Source organism: Ammospiza nelsoni, chromosome 5 (genome assembly GCF_027579445.1).
Source record: "Ammospiza nelsoni isolate bAmmNel1 chromosome 5, bAmmNel1.pri, whole genome shotgun sequence".
NCBI lineage: Eukaryota > Metazoa > Chordata > Aves > Passeriformes > Passerellidae > Ammospiza > Ammospiza nelsoni.
In genome coordinates, this window is record NC_080637.1 from 28,771,738 (window position 1) to 28,795,265 (window position 23,528).

The window sequence follows — 23,528 nt, forward strand, 5'->3', positions numbered from 1 at the left end:
ATGTAGAAACAAAGTCAAAAAGGCTGTTTTTCAGGTTCTCTGTGCTAGTGACATTTTAAAGGATGGTCTGTAAGATTCTGTGAGTGCCTGGGAGGGTACATGGGGATGGGTTGCCAAAGTAGCTGCCTCATGTGGGGCCTCCCTCTGAACAGCACTTGCCACTGCCATCGCTGGAAGCGAGCTACACTGGTGGCTGGTCTGAGCCTTTGGGACGTTTCTTGCATTCTCTCCATGGTTCACTGGAAAAGTCAGCCTCATTCAAAATTACTGTCACTTTAGATTATTTTCCCTCTTCTGGAGGAACCCAAGGCACTTTGGGTCATCTTTTTCAGAAATTGCTGTTATGGCATAATATTTAAAGCTGATTTCAAAATAGTCTTACATATTTAAAAGGAAAGCAACCTGCTCTCTGAAGGTTGGGATTGCAATGATCTCTTTTCTGCATGGATCTTCTGTACATATGAAATTTTGCAAATTATATATTCTGTTTCACAGAATTACTCCATTTATTACCAGAGGAAAAAAGATTTTTATTACAGCCAGAGGCTGCTTTGATTAAATATAAAATTATTAGCTATGCTAAGCCCATCTCAAGCTCCCAATGTTTTCAGCTGGATGGTTTTTCTAGAACTTTTAATTAAAATTGTTCTAAAAAGCCACAAGTTAGCTGCATGTGTACTTAAACTGAAGTTAGCTCTTCAGTTTTGCTGGTTGCTGTGTGCCATCTAATTAATCTGTAGTGATTAAATGTACATAAAATCATCTGAAATACAAGGTAATTTGTGCAGATATGGAACAGTGAAGAGCTTTTACTAGTGTTTTATCTTTGGAAAATAATTTCGAAAGGCTGCAGATGATAATTGTTTTGATGAAGCAAATATGGAAAACAGTGTAGCAACGACGCATGGTAAAAAAAGCAGCAGCAGAGACTTAGAGAGATGGAAGTGTTTGCTTTTCAGTGTGCAGCTTGTCTTTGTTTCTAGAGGTACAGGCTCTTGTTGGCTGTCCTCAAAAGCTTGGGAATCTCTCTGTGCTGTCTGGCAGTTTGCATCCCACTCCTGTTTTGTTGAACTGACTGTTGTGTGGCTGGGAGGTGGCTTGGGGCTATGTTTTCTTTCATGATTTATGAGAAAAAGTTAGGGCTGAGTTTTCCAATGGTACTGAGAAAGCAAAGAGCTCCTACAAAAATCCACAGGGTTTGTTTTTTTGTCTGCCATCGGTATTCTTGAAATTGCTCTTTCTCATTCCTGCTGAATTTTCAGCAAAAATCTTTGAGGGATTAATTTGTAGATGGTAAAACATTCCTTAGACGGGACAGCTTGTCCTTTAAAGCAGAAAAGCCTGTGATTTTTGGCAATTCCATGCTTTTTCTTGGTCATGCAGGGGGGTCACAGACCCTTTATGTCACAGTAGGGATAAGTTAAATAAAGGAAGCCTGGTGTTTGGTCAGGGCTGCATTGTCTCTGGCTGGAGCACCTGTCATTCCAGAGACAGGAAAGGCAGCCCCACAGGTCCTGGTGGTGAGCCAGGAGGGAATTAGGGCACACACACCCAAGGGCACTTTGCTCAGAGTGGTGTCTCTCACTTTGCTCATCTCATGTCACTCACCAGCCATTTGTCCTTTTCCTCTGGTGGCAGCAAAGCTGCCCAGAGCACACTACCTCATGGCCCTGTGGTTAGAGCAGGTCCCACAGAGGCCTCAGCCCTCCAGGGCCTGGAGGGTCTCATCAGGTTGGCTGTTCCTGGTTGCCCTTCCAGCCATTGTACCAGACCATGCACCTCAGGTGAGTGTGCTCACTTTTCACAAGGTGTGTGAGCCACAGTTAACAGTCTTTGGCTTTGATGTTCATAGTTTATTTTAATTCTCAGTTGTTTTTTTCCTGTGGCTTCCCACTAATGAGATGGGGCAAAGTTGCAAGTGATTTTTTAATACTGAAAATATCTATTATCAAAAAGGTCAGAGAGGCATTACAAGGGAAGTAGGCAAAGTCAGCATGGAAGAAAATTTTACTTTGTAGCTGCAAGTGGAAAAAACAATGTAAAGACAATCTCCATGTCTGACTAAAGTTGAGTTTATGATTCTGGGTTATAATCTTCATTTCCATCTTAATCCTTCTTTTTCCTTCTCTATGGCTTCAAGATTCCTCTAATTCCTCTCTGTGGCTTCAAGAAGCTGCTGCAAGGTTAGGAATACAAGATCTGTCGTAGGGAAGAGCTGTTCATCATAACAAAATGATATATACTGGCTCCAGAAGTAGTGCCTCACCTCTCATTAGGCTCCATATCTTTTTGTTCTTTTTACCAACTGTTAGTTCTTTCCACAAAAATGGAAGAGTATCTTGGCTTGGAGTAATATTAGTATTCAGAAGGCTCATCCTAAATGTGCCACAGGAGAAGCAGCAAGTTGCTTTCCAAGATCCTAGCTGGATGCTGGATCATCCCTATCATATCTGCACAGTTAGTTTGTCATAGCACAGTCTGTGTCCTAACCTCATGATTTTAATGTATATGAGCCTCTAGCTCTTAATGGTACATTAGCTTAATTTGTCCTTGACAAAAACAATGTTCCAGTTTTGCACATTTTGGTCTGTAAATATCATTCTACTTCAGGCAACAATACTCCGGCTTCCTATCAAATACCCCTCTAGCTTTTTTTCAGAAAACTTTTTTTTTTTTTTTAACTTAAGATTAATTTTGCATTCACCATCCTTGTTAAATGTGCATTCCAGGGGGCTAATCAGTGTGTACAACTACATATATTCCAGTTTTTTCTATTTATCCTGAGGACTTCTCCACTTTACTATTTTGACACAGAAGGGAATCTCTGAATGTGTCAAACATCCTCTGAATGGTGGTTTAAAAGCCTCTCTCATACCATCTGACAAAGAACAGACTCCAGGCACAAACAGGCATATGCTACATGTCACAAGTTAAAAGCAATACGGTGTAGCAGTGTCCTGACCCAGCTGTACACAGAGACCCCAGTTTTGTGGTTAACTGTGCCTGTATCCACTGTGTTCCTGAAGCTGAGAGGCAGATCTGGTGTTGGTGCCAGCCTGCTGCCAAGCAATGTGCCAGAGGCAGAGCTGGATGGAGGGCTCCATCCAGCACAGGGCTCTCAGTGGGAGCTGTTCTTTGCAGTCATCACATTTTCCAGGAGCTCTACCTGCAAGCCATTTACATCTGCATCTGCCAGCTAAAGTGCAGACCTTAAATGGAGTCCTTTGGCTGTCAAATAGATTGGAAATCCAGATATGCTGGCACAAGGACTGTCCTATTTCTCCTAAACCTCCTGTGATTCCCCGCTTGGTACCAGTCTTAAACACTGGTGGCATTTGGAGATACATGAATGAGGGTCAGATATCAGTCATGACTTTTGCCTGGTTTTGCTTTGTGCTGTTGCTGCAGCTGTTATCAAATTTTGACATCTGTCCTTATTACAATTTGCTTTGTGAATGTGCTCTTTTTTGAGGTTCAGAAGTGCTTTGCAAACATGAGCTCAGTCACACTGCATTTCTGAGGTGTGATGCAAGAAGCATACCTCATGTTTGGGGATGGTTGTCTGCAAATATGGAAAAATAATTATATTCTAGATTTAAAAAAAAATAAACCATTTATTACTGAAGTCAGAGTAGAAGTCAACTATCTTCAGCATAGCAGCAGGCAGGGAGAAATTTAAAATACAGCAAAGTATTAAAATGCAGTTAAGCAAGGTTAAGTTACTGTACAACAGGGCTATGCCAGTGATAAAGGGAGAACTCAGACATTCCCAGTTCTGCCCCATCCAATTCACAGCTCTGCTTCCACCTTTTTTAACATAACTTTTAAATGAAAAAGCATTTGTTGTCTGAATGCAAGACCTGGCACAAGACATATCTACACCATAGCTGTTCCAAACTTCAGTATTCAGTACCTTTCACCTTTACAGTCTCTTTCAAACCCAGTTCATTATGATCTTTGTGTAAGTCTTTCTAAATTCACAGATAATTGACAAGACAGGCTCTAAGGGGGTTAGAGTGAACTATGTTAGTGAGGCTGCTTCAGGAAGTTCTAGTGCAGAGAAGACTAATATATTATGGGAGAAAAAAAATGATTGCCCATGCACAGCAACAGATGTAATAAATGAAATACCTCAATTGATTTCTATTTTATTTTTTCACAAAATACCCAAAGGCAATAATCCACTTTCTGGATTAACAGCCTGTAAAATATCACTCTAAAAAATAAAGCCATCTTTGAGCTAACTTACACCAACACAGAAGGCATCAAGAGGCAGCAGAGTCTCCGCTATGTTGTACTTGTGTAGCTTGAAACCATGCTGAGTGAAAGATTTTTTCTGTTTTTGTAAGACATGAGAAGAATAATTTCTGTCCAAGACTATAAATCAGACCTCATCCTGGGAAATAGGTTTACAACACCCTGAATATTGCTATCTATTAATAGAGGTGTTCTCCCTGGATTAACAAATGCCATAATAGTAAATCTTTATAATTTTTCAGTATTTTGAGTTGTTCTCTCCCTGTCTTTCACTGATTTTATTTTCATATCTGTTTTTTTTTTTCCTTTGAGAGACCTTCAAAACCAAGGTAATGTCATTTAGTAAATTGAAAGCATATTCACACAAATGTGAGTTATTTAGTACTAAAGAGCCATTCCTGTCCTCCTTTTCAACCTGAAGACCTGGCTGGCTCTACTGCATATTCCCTGTGCCTTGTGTCCAGGAAAGCAGTCATTTTATCATAGTCTGAACATTTTGAAGATTTTCTACCTTTTGGGGAGTTACAATATGTGTCAAGCAGAAAGGTTTAAAACCTCTCAGAAAGATTTGCACAGGTACATGTTTTGAGTGTGTGGGAAAAGCACCTGAAGAGTGAAGGGGTAGGAGAGAGGATTTGAGGGAAACATGGATAATATGGAAGGAGAAGGCAATTGTCTGTAGGGTAAATAACACTAACATTTTAATAGGGATGATTTTCAAAGCAGGATCTTTCAGTGATTCAATTTTTAGGGTAACCTCCAGAGGTAGTTATACTGGCAAAACTATGAGGCAAGAGATTCTCAAGTGTTGAGAGAGCAGTAGCAAGGACAAATAGGAAGATTTGTTAATCTAGTCTAGCATGGAGGAGCTCATGGAATAAAATTAAATTGTATACCTGTGCTTAGTATCATTATGGGATTTGCCAGTCTTTAGGTTCAGAATACATAGTGTGAAGGTGTTAAAGTACAATTTGAAGAAAAGGATGATTGCACTTAGGGAAGGCAAAGGGTCAGTGCAGCATAATGAATCACAGACTAAGCAGGTTGCAAAGCCAGGCTAACATGATAGTCTTTTTGATTAGCAAATGCCTTATCTTGATGAAGAGTCTGTGGTAGGTCCCCTTTATCTGGACTAAGATAAACAAAAATATCTGCTCTGATACTATAAAGAAAAATACTAGCTAAATTGGAAGAGAAGCACTTAGATCTAAGTGGGTGGAAGGAGGACCTGGAGCTGACTCTGCAGGTGTATCTAACTACATGTAGTGCTAAAAGGGAAATTGAAAGGCTGAGGAGAGGTTACTGCTGGGACTCCAGAAGAGTTTGTCTTTGCAGTGATCTTATTTAATACTTTTATTGGTGACATTTGTGGAAATATCAGCAAACTTCACCTGCCAATTCCTAATGACATGCTTAATGTCTTTTAAAATACAGACGGCTTCAGCAGGACTGGGAGGTTTACGTGGGAACCCTGGGGGGAAAAAGGAGAGGAGGAGGGGAGAAGGCTAAATGGTGAAGCAAGAAGGTGGAGAAAAAAAGAGACATGCCATAATGAGGATGAGACATGCCATGTTTTATGGAAGTACAGTAATCAGAGTGCAGTAATGAGAATAAAGAGGCTCAGACTAGACCCATTATTTCTCCCGTTTGTTCCACTGCTGGGAGATTTCAAAACATAGCTGTTGTACCTATTGGACTGGGATGGTGTAAGCATTTCAGAAAAGTAACCTCCATCTAACCACATACTTAACTCCTTAAACCCAGCCCTATTTGATAAGTGGTTAGATTATATTTTAAATTAAAGCTTCAGAAAGCAATGTGTAATTTCTTACATTTCAGAATGTTCAGTAACCTGATGAAAAGACTGCCTTGCAGAGAGAAAGGTGTGATTTCATACAGTTATGCTGAGTTCCTTTTGTCCAGTTTTTTTTCCAGGCAAATAACTTATTTGTTAGGCTAATGTGTCAATGTGCAGCTGCTACTGCTCCCTATCCATACTGTCCTCATTTTTTAAGGGAGAGGGTAAGTATTGTGTTCTATTAGTTGACTTAGCTTTTTAAGAAGTCTGACCATCCTGGGCCTGGAATAGAAGCATAGACCTAATGGGGAGATATGTCTGCTTACCTGCAAAGCTTTGATGGCAGCTCCAAAAGTACCTTTTGAGTTTGTTTCCAACCTGTTTTGCACAGTGGCTCTTGGCTTGCCCCATGAACCACATGCATCTCCTGCTGGCAGGCCTTGAGGGAGCCTGTGCCTCCTCCTACCCAAGTAATTCAGGCTGAAATGAGGACACCAATAACTTTTGGTACCTGTGCAGTTTGGCTGCTGATCATACATGAGGATGTCAGATGGGATGGCACTGCCCTCTGAGATCACAGTATCACAATCTGCTCCAGGTAATCCCTCTCGCTCAGGAGAGCCGTGCGATGTACAGGATGTGATGGCTGCCCTGCAGCTTATTCCCACTGACTGAGACGTCAGCAGGGGGAAGCTGGAGATCAAGATTGCAGGGCTGGGTGCCTGACCTCACAGTTTCTGGGTTGTTCTAAGGCTAGGGTTTGGAGGGGTAGGAGCAGGGAAAAAAATGTATGTTCTGAATATCTGTGAGCACTGGCTACCTTAACTGTGATTTGGTGAGACTTAGGCACTAGCAACTCAAGAGTATGATATTTCTGTTTGGTATTAATGAAGGCACTCAGGGCCAGTATGCAAATTCTTTCCCACAAAAATCTCTGAGAATCTCCATTAAGAACAGATTTGTCTCCAATGTATGTAAATATTGAATTTTCGCAAATTTTCACAAATTAGAAACCTGCAGTTCCTTTTCTCAGATGTTTTCTTTGTTGTCTAACAATATCAATAATTAACTGCAAAGTAGCCAGAGTGAGAAACAGAATCATTAATATTAACTTGACAGGTTTATTTTTAAACTGTCTGCCTGAAAAGCAACCTTACCATTCCAGTATTTCCCATCTCTTATATGAACAGTGAACGAAGAATTTTCTTTATTGTAGCAGACCTGAAACACAGTGGACAAAGCAGTTTATGCTTGGAACACAAAGAAAAGCAATAGAAGGGTTGGAGACCTGCAGTCGGGTGGTTCACTCTCAGATGTGGAGGCTGGCCAAATTTCCCCGGTGGCCTGGCCTTTCTGCCATGGTTCCACATCAGCAACCGAGCCCAACAAGTGTCAGGATGAATTCAAATAGCAGAATTGATTGCTGGGAATGGTTTATGCCTGTCTGCCTCTCCTTAGGTGGGGAAGGTTTGTTTAAATTTTGCCCTGCCATTTTGGCTTCAGACATTTCTCAATTTATTGGAAGTCTCTGCTTTGCAGATGCGGTTCTTTTCACCAATAACTTTATGCTGTGACATTTTGCTTTACTAGCTTGTAAAGCCAGCTTACCATGAAAGTTTAAAGAAACATGGTTTTCTTAAAGAATATATCTATCAGCAGTAACAAGAAAGCTGCTCTCCAGTCCTACATGATGTGGGTTTTGAAACAGGAGTCCACTTGACTTTAAATTTAAGGGGGAAAATACACTTTTTGTCAACTGAGCCATTCTAAAACATAACCTTTTCAACAAATAAGCCAAGAAGAAGCCTTTGAATCCAAGTACATCTGAGCTGTTAGAACACACAGGACTTAGTTGAAATTTGCACTTCACTACAATTTATTGATCCAGTTGCAAGCTTATGCTGCTCCCTGCCTGCCTCCTATTTAAAGAACAAAAATTTTACAAGCTGTGATGTTGCAACATCATTTTTTGTTTCTGTGAGAATAGACTGGAATAGAATAAATATTTACAGTTGGAAGGGACCTACTATGATCATCTAGCCCAACTGCCTGACTGCTTCAGGGCTGACCAAAAATTTAAGCATGTTGTTAAGGGCATTCCTCAAGTGTTTCCTAAATGTGGACAGGCATGGGGCATGCCACACCTCTTTAGGAAGCCTGTTCCTGTGTCTGACCACCATCTCAGGAAAAAAACCTCCCATGGTGCAGCTTTGCACTGTTGCCATGTGTCCTGCCACTGCATGTGAGGGAGATGAACTCTGCCCTGTCCACTTCCCCTTCTCAGGGAGCTGTAGAGAGCAATGAGGTTGGCACTCATCCTTCTTTTCTCCAAAACTGCTTCTCATAGCACATTTCTTCCAGCACTTTCACCACCTTTTTGCTGTCCTGCAACACGTGCAAGTACCTTCACATCCTTTTCAAATGCTGGGTCCCAGAACTGCACACAGGTACCCAGGTGAGGCTGCACCAGCTCTGAATACAGCAGGATAATCACGACCCTTGACAGGCTGGTGATGCTGTGTTTGAGGCTCCCCGGGATGGGGTTTGCCCTCTTGGCACAATACTGACTCTCCCTGAGCCTGCTGTCAGCCAGCATGCCCATGTCCCTCCAGCTGGGCTGCTCATCAGCCACTCCTCTCCTAGTCCATGCTTGTGCACAGCACAGATATTTCTTATTTTACCACAGTTCCTTGCCTCGTGCTGAAGAAAGTTGCCAAAGTTAGTGTAAACAAACACTTTAATGCAGGAGTCATGGTAAGATGACAAATATGACATCTGAAAATCCGTGAGGTTTAGTTAAGAAGTTCAGCTGAGAAGCATTTCAATGTTGTTGATTTTGGTGAAATGTCTTCATTTGCTCAGGAATTTTGCATTTACAAACACTTTTATTACTTACTAAAAGCATTCCTAGATAGTCTACTCTTAATAATTCTATTACAAGCACATACAGAATTTATATCTCCCTTCATAAATTATCCTCTGTATATAATCTGTATATTGCCATCAGGAATTTGTGTCCACCTAACACATCTTTTCTGATATATAATGTAAAAAATAAGGGGTCTTATTTCTTCTTTCAGTGATATCTATCCTTTTATGATATGAAATGTCATATAAACTGCAAAAAGAAATGCTCATTTTTAAAAGGACTTTCTTCCTGAGACAAAACAAAGATGACACTGCCCTTGTCTTGATATCCCCCAGTGTGCCATGATTGAAGTATTTTCATTGTCTAGGCCATAAACTTTATTTTAAAGCATGCCTATTTTAATTCATGTCCCCTTATAATTCATTGTCTAAATTCTCAGCACAGATGTATAATCATTATTTTTACTACAGCAATATCTAGACGGCCCTACTTACTCTGGAGCTCTGTGGTGCTTGACACTATACAGCCAAAGACAGTCCTCCCCTAGGCAGTTTTTTTCCAAATACATAAGTATAGTAGGTTGCCATATTCTTTTTGGTGTTTTAATTAAGTTGCTCATGCTGCTTTTAAGATAATCAAAAGTGTGTCAGATAATTTCATTTCATATTATAGTACAATTCTGTTTCTCTGAGCAGAAAGAATTAGTCTGTTCCTGATAATTAAAGGTCTTTTCTGCTCTGTGTGCTAAACTTCACCCCATCTGATGTAGGCGCATGGCAATTGAAACCAACAAGAACTGCCCACATGTGTCCAAAGGCCTGTTTTTTTCCTGAAGAGTTAACACAAGAGATTCTTCAAAATCTGTTTGTATTCCAGTGATATTTGTGATATTGCAAGGCAATGGTGCAACATATTCAGTGACCAGTCAGCAGCACAGCCTTGGCTACCAGCAGTGCATAAGCTCACTGATGTATTTTTCAGCCATTTGAGCCTTAACAGCCTTGATGTGCCTTGGAGAGCTGGAACTGCAGCTCTGATATCCTTGCAATACACCTGGAATTGCCTGGGAAAAGAAAATTGATGAGCATTACATAAAGTTCCTCAGAAAATGCCCTTGCTGATTTTTTGAGAGTCCATTGGAGCAATGAGTCAGCTACTTCATTCTCTCCTAAAGCCTGTAGGAAGGGACATCCTGTAGACTTCATTCAGGGAGAGATTCCCTTTGCAGGTGTTAAATAGTAAAGCCATACAGGAGCAGTTGCTGCTGCTTCTACCACTGCAGAGACCAAATCCCAGAAAATAAAGGGAGTCAAAGGAGTGAGTGAAAAATATGGGAGGGAAGCCAAAGAGGCAACTGGAATAAAACACAGGAAGGAAGTGGTGAAGGAAGGCAGAGACAGGGAGAGAGGAAGGAACAAGGCTTCAGAAGGAGGAATAGAGTTGGAAACACAGGGACGGAAATAGCAGCTGTAATTGATTTTTAGCAGGAAAGGAGCTGCAGCTCTTAGTACAGAAAATGTGTACACAGTCATGGTGCTGTCTAAATAAGATAGAATTAAGCTGGTACTAATATTCACATCCTTTACAATTTTTTTCTGCTAAGAAGGAATGCAACAAATAAACTTTAGGAAGAAGCAATTTAAAATATTTCTGTGTCAGCACAGCAAGCCCTCATCACTCAGTAGAAAACTGAAGTAATCCTACATTAATAAATAGTCTTTAAAAGAGGATCAAAGTAGGAGAGAGAGAAACAAAAGGGAAGAAACAGTCACAATTATGTTTCATCAGATTTCTTTTCTATGCCTCTGCACGTACTTTCTTTTGTTTTTATTGTGTGTAGCTACAAGTTTACAGCTGCTTTCTCGATGTTCAATAAAAATTATTGCTAAGCCTTCCTAAAAGCTATGGGGAACTTTCTGGTACAAAAGCATCTGACGAACTTTTGAATAGCAGGTAAGGCCTCATTACTTGCATTGTTTTATCAAGTGAGTTGTTCCTCTGAATTCATTTTCATCTTTGAAAAAGAGGTCTAGGAAGTTGCCATGTTCCAGAGGCAGGATGAAGTTAATGTATCTGTTGTTTTGTCAGCCCATATGACTGAGAAAATCTAAATACATGTGAGCTTGTCAAAATTATTTTTTAAATATTTAGTCCTGTAAAACGTTGGAATGAATTTTTGAAAGTACTATTATGCCAAAAAAAATTTGCCAATATGCTTGTTCTGGAGTAAAGCCATGAAAATCAATGGAGAACAACAGTGTCAGATTAGTTTCAAGACGGCACAAGAGAAGAATGAGAAAATAATGAAAGAGACTCTGCAAGTTTTGCTTCCAAAGAGGAGGAACCTTTTCTGTTTCTTCAAGATAAAATTAAAACAAATGCTCAGTAAGAAATTAATATTAAAACAGAGATAGTCTGTTGTACCTTAATTTAAAAAGCGAGTGCAGGTGCATTTAGGGGTCACTCTAACCTTAGCACCTCGTGTGTGTGGCGCCCCAGTGGGGCATTGTGTTGTGCTAGATGTGTGGCAGAGCCCAGGAACTGACCAGGGTATCAGCCAGCGTGGAGACCAGGCTCAGGGCTGTGATGTTGGGTTTAATGTCTCTGCAGTTTTGCAGTGTGCAGTGCTGGCCCTCGGAGCACCCTCCTGGCCGGGCCAAGCTCAGCTGTCCAGGTCAGCTGGAGGTGATGGGCTGCTCCGCCCTGCAGGGACACAGGAGCTGGCCCCGTGTTCTGGTGCTTGCTGGTGAACGTGCTGGCTGGAAGGAGCTCCCTGGCAGGGGTGAGGAGCGCTGTGGCACATGGGATGCAGGCTCCTGGTGCCAGCAGTGCTGTCAGAAGCAGGGTGGTGAGACCCAGCCAGCTGCCTGCACTTCCACAGCCATCTGTCCTGCTCCTGCACAGCTGGAGTGGCCAGGAGTTAGTCCTCCACGCTGGGAGAGATACGGGTCTTGCTGTGCTACCTTAAATTGAATTTAAAAATAAAAAAAATAAAGTCTGCCTTGGGCTTAACTGCATGCCTTAAATGGGAAGTTTTAATAATGGGCCAACAGCAGCAGTTTGAAGTATCTTACTGAGGAAAAGGTCACTGTGCCCATAAGTTATCCCAGCATTTGATCAGCGGAGTCTTTTCCAAAGACTTTAAGACTCATTATTCACTGCTTATAAAGTCACTTGAGATATAATGAGTCTTTTTATAGTAATGAAAGAACTCCCACAATTAGCCAGAAGGCAGCCATCTATCTTTTTAAACTACTCGGTTCAGAGGAGACCAGGAGTTTCAGTCGTCTGTGTGTGGATGAATTGTTATGACAGTGATAAGTGTAACATTCATGTGGCGATGCCAGCCGTGACTGGGGTTTTTTTCTGTTAGTGAAATGTGGAGTATGACTCCCTAAAAGGAAAAAAGTGACTACATGTTATTTAGAGTCCTAAAATCTGCCGTTCAGCCTCTTCCATTATTCTTTGGGAACTGCAGATGATTAAAGAATGTCATTAATTTGGTCTCCTAAAACTTTAATGGCAGTTACCTTTTGAAGAGCCTCTTCTCTGAGAAAAGTACATATCTTGTAAGTGAAATTGGAGAGTGAGCTTGTGGTGGAGCAGAGACACCATGAAGTCCACAGAAGACTATAGCATTCAGTGCAAAGGCTTAGAGATAAAAAATGTTCATTCTGAGCACACAGGCTGGCCTTTGATTGTATTTTTCCCATCATCAAAGGATTACTGCATGTGGTAGATCTCTTGAGAGATTTATTCAAATGCCCTATCCCCAAACAGAAAAAGTTTGCAATGATTAATGTAATGAATGATGTCCTAATTATATCAAGAAGTAACACACGTATTTTATGCATGCCACAGCTAGTTTAGTCTTTATTGCCCTCAGGCAGAATCTTAATGTCATCAAAAAAACTGTTTGTCAATATTAAAAGCAATTTGCATAGTAAATATACCCCAGCCTTGCAACACTACCATCTGGGTTAGCTGAGCATTCGTGTTGGTACCAGGAGGTGCTGGTGACAGCAGACCTCATGAGTGCTCAGCTTTCCAGCTGTCACCCTGGGAGGATGACAAGTTCCCAGCCTGTGGGGAGGGGACAGGTTCAGTGAGAGGGCAGTGGGAGGTCTTTGTAGAGAAGAGTTCAGGAAAGGAAAGATGGCAGGTTTGGGAATCAGCAGGCGTGAGAGTCCTAGGGAGTAAAGAAGGGCCTGCACTGAAAGAAAAAGGCAGAGTGAGAAGAGCCAACCGACTAAGAGAGAGAACAGAGGCAGCAAAGGGAAGGAGGAATGAGGCTGGGAATACAAACTGGAAGAGCATGCAAGAAAGATGGTGATTGCAGCTAATCACAGGTCTGCTGGGTAGATTAAGGGAGTTGGAAAAAGACAACAGCAGTTGATCACAAATACTTGTCTACCAGCAGTTGTCTCCAGGCAGCTCACTCTGAAACTAATGCAGTAATTCTTGAATTTAATTTGGTGATTTCATTTCACTCACACGGTAAATGCAGATTACACAAACCAAGAGAATTGCAGATAATTGTTATGTTCACTCTTTCAAAACTTAAATGAATTTTTCTGAGCTCTTGTACTTTTTGAGCTGAACTTTCTGAGCTGTTCTGATGTTGTTGGACATCAGCATTAAAGGACTTGAAAGGATCTTTGTGAGATGTGCATTGTTCTAAAAAACAGTGATGATTTGGAGGAAATATTCTCCAGTTGCACCGACTGCCAAGCCTCATGTTATGAAGTGCAGAAATTAAGTTTGCATTTTGGCTACAAATTAAAGCTGCTGAGTAATGATTTAAAACTTGTTGGAGCAATGATAGTTATCCTAGAGATGAGAATTGTAGCATCCAAGTAGTTTTTAAGAGATGTCCCAAGGTGAGGGCCCAGAACCACAAACAGTCTTTAGGAATGGAAATGTCCCTTGCAGTGTTAGGGAGATAGAAACGCTCAAAGGCATTTGTACTGAATGATCACTGTACCTCACCCAGCCAGCTAGAAGCAGGCTGCAGGCACGCACCTAAAACACAATCAATATCTTGTACTCAATACCATAAATGCTTTTAGGCAGTCGATATGTTTGGGATTTAAAACCCCAAAACCTCCTCCCAAAGTTGGGGGGATCTTCAATGATTGCTTTGCTTACAACAGACTTGAATGTTTTTTCAAAACATGGAGCATAATTCTGCACACAATTTTGGGAGATGCTTCTAGCAGTGCTTTTGTTTTATTTAGAGGTGACTGAGTAGAGAAGGCAAAATCACAAAGAAAAAAGATACTGAGTTTCTATTTGTTGGAGAACCAAAGTTTCACAAGCACAAGGTATTAGTTACCTTGCTCACTAGTTTGCTGTATTAACTGCAGATGTGATGAGGACTATTTGTCCATTCTCTGTACATCTGCCTGGGACAATTTTTTCCATTCCAGTTTGAAAATCTTCTGAATTCCCTAGGACATCTTGTTGGGCAATACTTCCAGGCAGTGTCCAGCTTTTTGCTGGAGTCTTTCCAAAATATGTCATGTCTGTCCATCATAGAGAGAAATTCTAGCTGTCAGACCTGCCCTCAGATGCACCGATCTCAGTGAACAACTCTGACAAAATGAAGCATCATCTTGAGGTCAGTTGAAAGGAGGGTGCTTTTCTTCTGGCAATTGCTGTTTAAAATTATCAAAATTGCCTAGAAGTCACTGGGTTGTCTCGCTCTGAGAGGAAATTTTACAGAGTGGAAATAAGTACATTTTTATGCTTTCCCAGTTTTTGTAACCTTTATTTTGTCTTGCTCAGATGAAGACTTACCCACTGGCTTTTCAGCCATAGTAGATTTCTGCTAATTACTGGGAAATAGAGGCGGTGTGCTGGTTACACACAGAGATGCACGGAAGGCTGCAGTACTGGCTGTTGCCTGAGCCTATCCAGTATTGTTGAACCACCTATACAAACCAGCTATCAAACAGCACAAACCTGAGCTCTACAGGTAATAGAGATGTAATTCTTGTTATAAGCCTGTGGTTCAGCTTGAGGGAAGCAGCCAGAACCTGCATGTTCAGCAGCTTGTGTAGCTTTTAGGAAAGATGACAAGATTTCACAGTCAGGGCAGCAAAGGATCAAATTGGAACAAGAGTCGCTTAACTCACCTGGCCAAGAAAGAGAAAATGTCATTAACCAGCATAATAGAAGTTGTGCCTTTACTGAGCTTGCATGAACTCTGACTGAGATAGTGGTATTGGATAATGGCTGAATTTGCTGTCTTTCAGATTAACTTGCTGAAGAAATGCGGCTTAGTACTAAACTGTAACCTAAAATGTCAGTGTGTCAAATGCCCTTCCTGTAGATGAGCTATCACACGAGTGTTAGCAGAAGACTCAGTGTCCTCAGCAGCACGGGTGTCACTGGGAGCAGCTGACACTGTGACATGTGCAGTGCCAACCTGTCCTGCCCAGGGAGCCTCGCAGCTGTTGGCCCTCAGCAGCAGAAGTTTTCTAGAGTTTCTGTATGCCAAAAGCTGTAAATAAGGAAGGAAGCTGAGATGGTTTTGTTCTTTTTTCTCTGTTGCCTGCAGTTAGGAAGGGCTCAAATTCCTGTCCTAAAGAAGGACTGGTCAAACTTAAGGACGGTGTTTGATCTTTGTGCCAGTCTGCTGTCCAAGGATTCACCCAGGGAATGGTAGCCTGGGTGTATTTTGGGTGAGCGACTGAAGGTGAGGAGACTGCTGTGATGAGAGCAGATTTAGCACCTGTCAGGTCAGGGGCATCTTCTGCATGGGTGTTGAAATCTCCTAGGACAGTGAGCCTTGTGTGAACTCCATCATCATGTCAGACAGCATCTCTGTCATTTAGCTAGGAAAGCTGTGTGTCTAGACATCTCTGCTCTTGCAGAACACTTCAGTTATTCTTCCCATTGCCTCTACTGAATAAATGTAGTGTCTCAAAGGATTTTACTTCAGCAGAGGTGATCTTAAATTTAAACTTGCATATGCCAGATATTTGCTGAGGGTAGGAGGTTATCTCATGAGCTGCTTATGATTTTGTGATGATTGTATTCACATGACTATACATACTTTTTCCTTTTTTTCCCTTTTTTCTGCTATTTTCCTTTTTCTCTTAATATGGAAAAAGTAAAGACTACTGAAAACATTTACGTTTCTGGCTCTTTTCTTTCAAAAATTCTGCCCAGCATTAAATCAAGATCAAGAGCAGAAAAGTGTTAGAAGACAGACAAGGCAGTTTAAATTTTCAGTCACAGGCACTTAAGTCCTGGAAGCAGTCTTCATTGAAGGACTGATTTTTCTTCGCCTTTTCTTTAGCACTCATAACATTAAGATACTCTAACAACCATTTTTCTACATATCTCATAGTCACTGTTTTGTTGTTTAGTCCTGTCCTTCTCTGCTGCCCACCTCCCTGTGTGGGAACAGCCTGTATGCACTGGTGCTGGCATTAGAAGTGGCAGTTGGCCAATGTCAGTTGATGTTTGCATGGAAGACAAAACCATTTCCGTGTTTATTTTCTGATGCTGATGAAGTTTTGCATGTGTCTGGGTTTAGAGCAAGAATCCAAAGGGGATGGCAAGGATCCAGGCAGTGGCCACTAGTCACTCTGGGGGAGATGTTGACAAGTGGCCCAGACTTTGCAGTGTGTCCAATAGCCGGGGATGGGGGAGAGAGCTTTCATTAAACAAAAGCTTAATCAAAGAGGGCAGGAGGATGGTTTACATGAGAAAAGATATATTCTTTACTTAACATTCACAACTAGCTTGTGGATTAATTAGCCCATCTGCTACAACAAATGTATTCCCTTGTCTTTGTGTTGACTGATTTGTTAAAAGTGACTGATTTCTCTATCCACTTAAAATAGTACCCTGGATTCCACTGAAAGTAACCTTTCAGAGGCGAGGAATTTATTTAATCGTCCACTAAGAACCTGTAAATGGCTTGTTGTAAATAAGTGCTCAGCTGTCTTTAACTCCCAGGGTAACTGTATGTGAGAGTTAAGTTGGGGGATAATGCAGGAAGAAGATCCTTAAAGAACATGCAGGGAAAGTGCTTCCAGCCCCATATGTAGTACTGGCTTCAGGGTTTTAAAAAATTCTCTCTGCCCCAAGTGGGCAGGACAGCTGCCAGCATAGAGTAATTCAGCTATAGATTTTCTTCTGAAAAAGGAGGCATTTGTAAATTATGTGACCTCTGTGCAGATCGACAGAGTGTGTTGATGAACTTCAAGTGACAATTTAAACAAGTATTGGGTCCACTGTGCTTGTGTTTCATAAGAAACCAAATAAAGGAGAGAATGTGTTTAAAGTCATCAAATTAAATAGGCATTTAAATGAAAATAGAGGTCAGACATAGGTTCCCAGGATAAATGAAAATGTGTATCTTTTGTGATTTTTTCACCTTCATGTGATTTTAAAATATTATGATTATTTAGAAATAAAATTTGCATGTAAATGGCAATTTTGTGAATTTATGTCTATTTCCTCAGAATAAGTGATAAGTGTAGACTGATGTGAATAGACAGAGCTTCTGGTTTTCAAAAAAAAAAGTGTTTTGTACGCTATCCAAATGTCTTTTAGATTGTTGATGTGGATCTGTGATCAAATGGTTATCTTGTGCCAATATCCACATGGTTCAGCTGGGATACAGAAGGATTGTGTGTTTTATACTTGAATAGAGGAAAAGAATTGATACATTGCTATGTGGTATTTATTCCCAAACATGTACTTTTAGGAGAAACACCATATAGTTGTCTGAAGCTGAAAAAGTATTGAAAGGGACTAGGGAACCAGGAAAGTAATTTTTCTATTAGTAGGGCCTTAGGTATGAGCGTCCGTCAGACAGCCTATAGGCCACTCTTTTTACAAAAATCACAGACACTGGAAAACTGTGACCTTGATAGGATCTGAGTTAGAAACAAGAATGAAGCAGAGACTGAAGAGTGTCAGGAGGACCCAGGCTTGAAGCTTTGTCTCGAATTGCCTCCATTAGATGGCGCTGAGTCTGAACACCCTGGCAGTGTCACTTGTGCAGGGAGGGTTTGCAGAAGTTCTCTGCTGGGGGGAATTTCTTTGGTTTTCTTATAACTTATTTTTTTATTTGACAGCTCTGGCTTTTCCTCTTAGATACAACTGATATTTTCCGACGTAAATTATATTATAATTAGTTATGATTTTATGGATGATAGTCTAAATGATAAAACTATAACATTAAATCTTACTTTTTTTGCTTCAGTTATCAGACAGACCAGAGATATGCATTGAGCTTAGGTGACCAGCCTAGCTGCCTCTTGAATTTACCTGGTCACAGTCTAGGCTGCAGTGGTGTGGTACTTTTGGGTGCCCCGGGCACTCAGCATAAAGAGTTTTGAGCTTTTGTATGTACAGAAACGTGTTCAAAATTTGTAGGCTTCTCATCACTGCATCAGGTCCAGCTAGAAAGATCAGCTGACATTTACATTGGTGGTTACATCACATTACATTTATTTGGCACGTCCTTGTGAGTCACATGGGCGTGAAAGTGCTGATTCTTCAGAAACTAAGCCAGAGGAAAGACGATGCTACCTTGTACTTGGGCACATACTCTGGAAATGTACTGACTTGATATGTACTTGAAATTAATGGTAAGCAGTGTCCTAGCCATGCACATAAATGTGGTAGGACTATGGTTGCACAAGTTTCTTCAAAATGTTGTTGAAGGCTGCTGAGTTACTGAGGCTCTTTTGAGTTTGCTGACATTGTTCCTGTTTGCCTTTGTCCTTTTTGACAAGAAATTTCCAAGAATTTCTTGAATGGAGGAGTGATGTGGCAAAGAAATTTTCATTTCCACCGCTATTTGCAAACATTGTGGAAAAGTAATTTATGGGTCTGTCCCATTTCTGGGGAGGGTTCATTAAGTTTTATGAAGTTTTATGACACATTGTCCATACAAAGAAGATAATTTGAGCATGACCTTGGGGCAGACTCCTATTTCTGATTTGCTGGCAGTGTAGAAGTTTTCCTGGGAATATAAATTTTAAACAGGTTTTGGTGCCTTCAGGTAGTCACATTTCTTACTAGAAAACCCTACCTTTCTACCCCAGCACAGGATCATCTCATTTCCACAATATCTCACAACAGTTAGGTGCTGTGTAGCAGTCAACAGGGGTCCCACTGCTCTGGAACCAGTGGAATAGTATTTTCTCTGTAAGGATGTTGCACAGCCCTGTGTTGAAGGGCTTAGCTACTGACTGCCATTGAGCAATTACCCTTCGCATTTTGTAGTGGGCTGATGCTTGCAAATCTTGCCCCAAGCTCCTGAATTTGTATAAATTTAGCATAATCAAACCTTGCAGTTACATTATTTTAGGCCTCATCTAGACCAGGAGGAATTTGCTGCTTTGCCTGCAGCAGAGAGAAACCTTGGTACAGTCTTTTAGTTTTGCCAAGCTATGCTACATTTGCAATGTAATTTTCTCTGGTTGATTATTTGTCTGTTCATAGCAAATTATTTATTGAGTTAGTTCTCCTTCCTTGAAAGACCAGCAGCTGACTGTGCTAGTTCAATCTTCCTATCTGTGGTCTTAATGGTTGTATAATGGCCATAGCAGGTAAGTGACAAAACATTGAAAATTGGCCTTGTTTCTTTTTAGACATCAGAGACATGTTTATTGACATCTGCATTAATAACAGTGCTATGCCAGAAATCCTTTAAAACAATTGCATACCACAGAAAATGCTGAAATTCAAAATTAAAGGCACCCTTTCTATTTTAGCTGTATTTTACAAAGTTAATAAAATAGGATAAGAGGAAATAATTTAAATTACTTTCTAAATATTGGGGGTGTTTTGCTGTGTTTGGATTCCATTGGGTGGGACAGTTATAGAAGAGTTCAAACCATTTCTAATTTCTGGGAAAGATTAAAGAACTTATTTCTCCTTCCAGCTGTATATTCCCTCTTGCATGGATACCAAAACATGCTCATCGATGTCATCAGGGGCTTGATGTGCCGCACAAATAATTCATCCCCCTATGTTTTACACCCATGTTTTTATGCTGCCTTTTCTCTCACCCTGGCTGTGTTCCCTGTTTTCCCTAGGTCAATGGGAAGGACCTGTCCAAGGCCACTCACGAGGAGGCCGTGGAAGCTTTCCGCAATGCCAAGGAGCCCATCGTAGTTCAGGTGTTACGACGAGCCCCAGCTGCCAAGGCTCACAGCGGCTCTCAGGATGTTCGGCTCATGGATGCCAGCACTCAGACTGACATCACTTTTGAGCACATCATGGCTCTGGCCAAGCTAAGGCCTTCCACACCACCAGTTCCAGATATCTGCCCTTTCCTACTTTCAGATAGGTATGGTTTATCTTTTTCTGCTGTTTACCTGTGGGATTGAGGCATTGCTGGGATGATCTTTTAGCCTTCTCCTGAAAAATCTCAGGAACACTTTAAATAAATAATAAATGTTGTTGATAACCACTATCCCATTCAGACTTCAGTGACAGCTTTCCTAAACTCTGCTTGTAGATTAGGGCTACAGGGAGGAATCTTAGACATGTTTACTTTGCATTTATGTATCTGTTCATCCAAAGCTAAGCCCTAGTCAAGAAGAAAAACACTTCTGTGTTCCAAAGTACCAAAAAGGCTTCTTCAGACCTAGAAAGAGCTTGTCTTGTTTTCTTTTCTTCCAATTTCTTTTACAAAAACAAATCAAGGAAACAAGTGATTTAATATAAAGTTCCCCTTATCAAAAGCAAAACAATTCCAAAAATATAGATATGAAAAAGTACCATTTCATCTGTCATATGGCAAAATATATTAATTAAATTATCTCTCTTTGAAACTGAATTGGATGCAAACTCCAGCAGGTGGTGCTTATACATAAATAGGGTGTAGGGTTCTTCCTCTTTTAACCCCACCTCATAAATAACATCATGTCGTGGGTGACCTCAGATGACCCTACAGACCCTCTGTAGCCTGCCAAAAAATATTATAGCCCTAGAGCCTTTTCACTGATTTGCTGGCATGTTGTGTGGAGTTTCAGAATTGATGCTAATGCAGAACATGACACTTTTAACTTTGATGTAGGTCCATTTTTAGAAATTCTGGGCTAGATGGATTTGACTTACTGCTGACTGCTGCACAGCAAGGAACAGGATACATGTATTTCTGAGTTTTTACTGGGTATTTCTAAACTCTGGGCTACTGTGATTGAAGTTCCTGTGCCCTCAGAATGGGGAAGAGTTTTCAACCTCTGCTGAAATAGGTCCACCATGGATACTACATGGTTGGGATCCAGCCTTGTGTCTAAGGATGTTGTAAAGACCTCATTCTTTGTGTTCCAAACCCATTTAACAGTACAGTTTACTGACATTTGTAATTGTGCAGTTGCTCAAGTGCACTTCACCATGTTGTTACCACTTTAACACAAGAGGATAATGCAAGTTATTTTACATAAATTCTTGAGCAGTTTGTGAGCCAGATATGGCCTGTAGATTAAGACTATGACCAGATAATTAGTGAGTTGCCCCCAGCCATGACACAGCACCTGAATCTGGAGTTATGTACCTTTATGGGTGTAAGAAATCCAAAATGTCACAGTGAAGCAGTTTGGTTCAAACCAGATCCTTATAAGAAACCACCCTGTGTAAATATGCCTAAAGATGAATCCAGCAAAATTAACTCAACCAGAGCATGAGCTTTTCAGGGAAAACAGCCTGTGCTGCTTCTTGGTACTGCCTCTTTCAGGTACTTGGTTCTTTCAGGTTGCCCAGCCATTCAGACAAGCATTTCTGAGATGAGAAAACTATGAAGTGAGACTGGGTTGGCAGCAGGGGGAGGAGGTGACAGTGGAGGGGGGTGAGGTGGGACCTTTTAATTTAAAAAAACCCATATTTTCTCATCTATTGTTATTGTACTGCTTTGTTCCACATAGCTGCCATTCTCTTCACCCAGTGGAGCATGAATTTTATGAAGGCAATGAGTATCTTTCCAGCCTGCCTGCTGATGCAGATAGAGCAGAGGACTTTGAGTATGAGGTAAGATCATGGGCACACTTCACCTTCTCTTTCTGTTATTACAGATATGACATTTACACAGCTGATAGCAGGCTCCTCTGAGAAAAAGAAGAGTGGGAATACTTCTTAAAAATCATCACAAAAGGCAGTTTTGTGTTATACCTGTGTGATGTCACAGGATTTACTGGAGATAGGCTAGGGTTAGGCTAAAGATGTGAAATCTGAAAGCAGAATTCTGCAGTGGGTGACTACATACAAGTCTAGGAGGCTTGTTTAACATGTTCTGTCTTTCTGCAATGGAGACTGTAACTCAAGTGCTTCTCTTTAGTAGATTTAACACTTTAAAGCAGGCCTTTCCACAAATGGTTACTGGAAGCTTAATTGCTTTCCTCTTCCTGTCCCTAATTTTAAGAATCAATTGTCCTTGTATTTCATGCGTTAGAAATCAGCCTTCTAGACATTTGGGTGTGTGCTTGAGTGTTTTTAAGACCATGCTTCAAATTGGACAATGAATATAGTTTTTATTACTTGCTCTTTGATATTTGACATTGTAAGTATTGCAATTATAAGAGATTGTGCTCTGTACCACAAATCTCCCTTTGCTGCTAATGTATTGCACTGTCTGGTGACAAGGGTGGATGTTTTTCTGAGTCACTGGAAAATCATTATGTGAAGCTTCCCAAAATGATAACATATGATTAGTGATGTTGCTCTTCATTAGCTTTTCATTTCAATATCTAAATAATCTACTTGTCAGTCAGTCATTAGCTTTTCATGTTTTCCACTGTCATCTAGTAACAAAATATTTATAGGAACAGGCACAAGAAGCAGATGGTTCTTTTTATTATTAAAGTGCTGAGTCTTTTCATAAGTTCAAGTTACTCTGTTTTAAAAAAGAATGATTATAAATAATTTAAAATCTTTAATACAAGATTAAAAACTTCCCACCCTCCTGCTTGCTCTACTTTAAGAAACCCTTTTAAAGGTTTCATATAACTGGATGGTATTTGGAAATTAAATGAAAGGCAAAAGCCTTGGCAAATACTCAGTGAGTTCACTTTTATTGTGTCTTTAGCATCTAAGACGCTCAACTGCACGTTCAGCCCCATTGCTCTTCTAACAGACAGGGGAATCTGGAAAATCAAATAACGTCTACTCAGTGGATCTCATCAGAACAAGCAAACTTTTATTTGAACTCCTCAAAAAATCATTGCTATGGATAAGTGAAATGATTATTTCTTCCCAGTTGGATTTTGGTGTAGGGTCTCACAGCATCAGAGTCTCAGACTTCAAGTTTTATTTTGGCTCCCCCTGTGTAATACAATATTAAATTTCTCTGTCAAGTGTGTTTGTTCATGATGCTTGTTCTTGAAATGTAATAGAAACTATTTTTTTCTGGTAGTATGTAATTTAATTAGTAATGTAAGCATCTAGAATTTTTTTAATGGTAAAATAGAAATAATTTTCAACATTTATACATTACTATCAGTGACAATTTTTAAAAGGTCTACCTGGTGGAATCAAGTCCTCTTTGTGGCCATTATTTATCTGTAATAATGGCTGGCATAAATACTGTGACTACAGTAAATGTTTGGACAGGTTCTCAGTTGCCTGTGTTCT

General features: G+C 40.5%; 1 protein-coding gene across 3 annotated transcripts in view; it reads left to right on the plus strand.

Annotated features, from left to right (window-relative positions):
• Positions 1 to 23,528, plus strand: part of PDZRN4 (PDZ domain containing ring finger 4) — a 260,016-nt gene that overhangs the window by 200,258 nt on the left and 36,230 nt on the right. For all 3 annotated transcript variants that reach the window (XM_059472351.1, XM_059472350.1, XM_059472352.1), the window contains 2 exons: positions 19,994 to 20,247; positions 21,827 to 21,929. In XM_059472351.1, the coding sequence (XP_059328334.1) occupies positions 19,994 to 20,247; positions 21,827 to 21,929 (357 nt within the window). The remainder of the gene's footprint in view (positions 1 to 19,993; positions 20,248 to 21,826; positions 21,930 to 23,528) is intronic.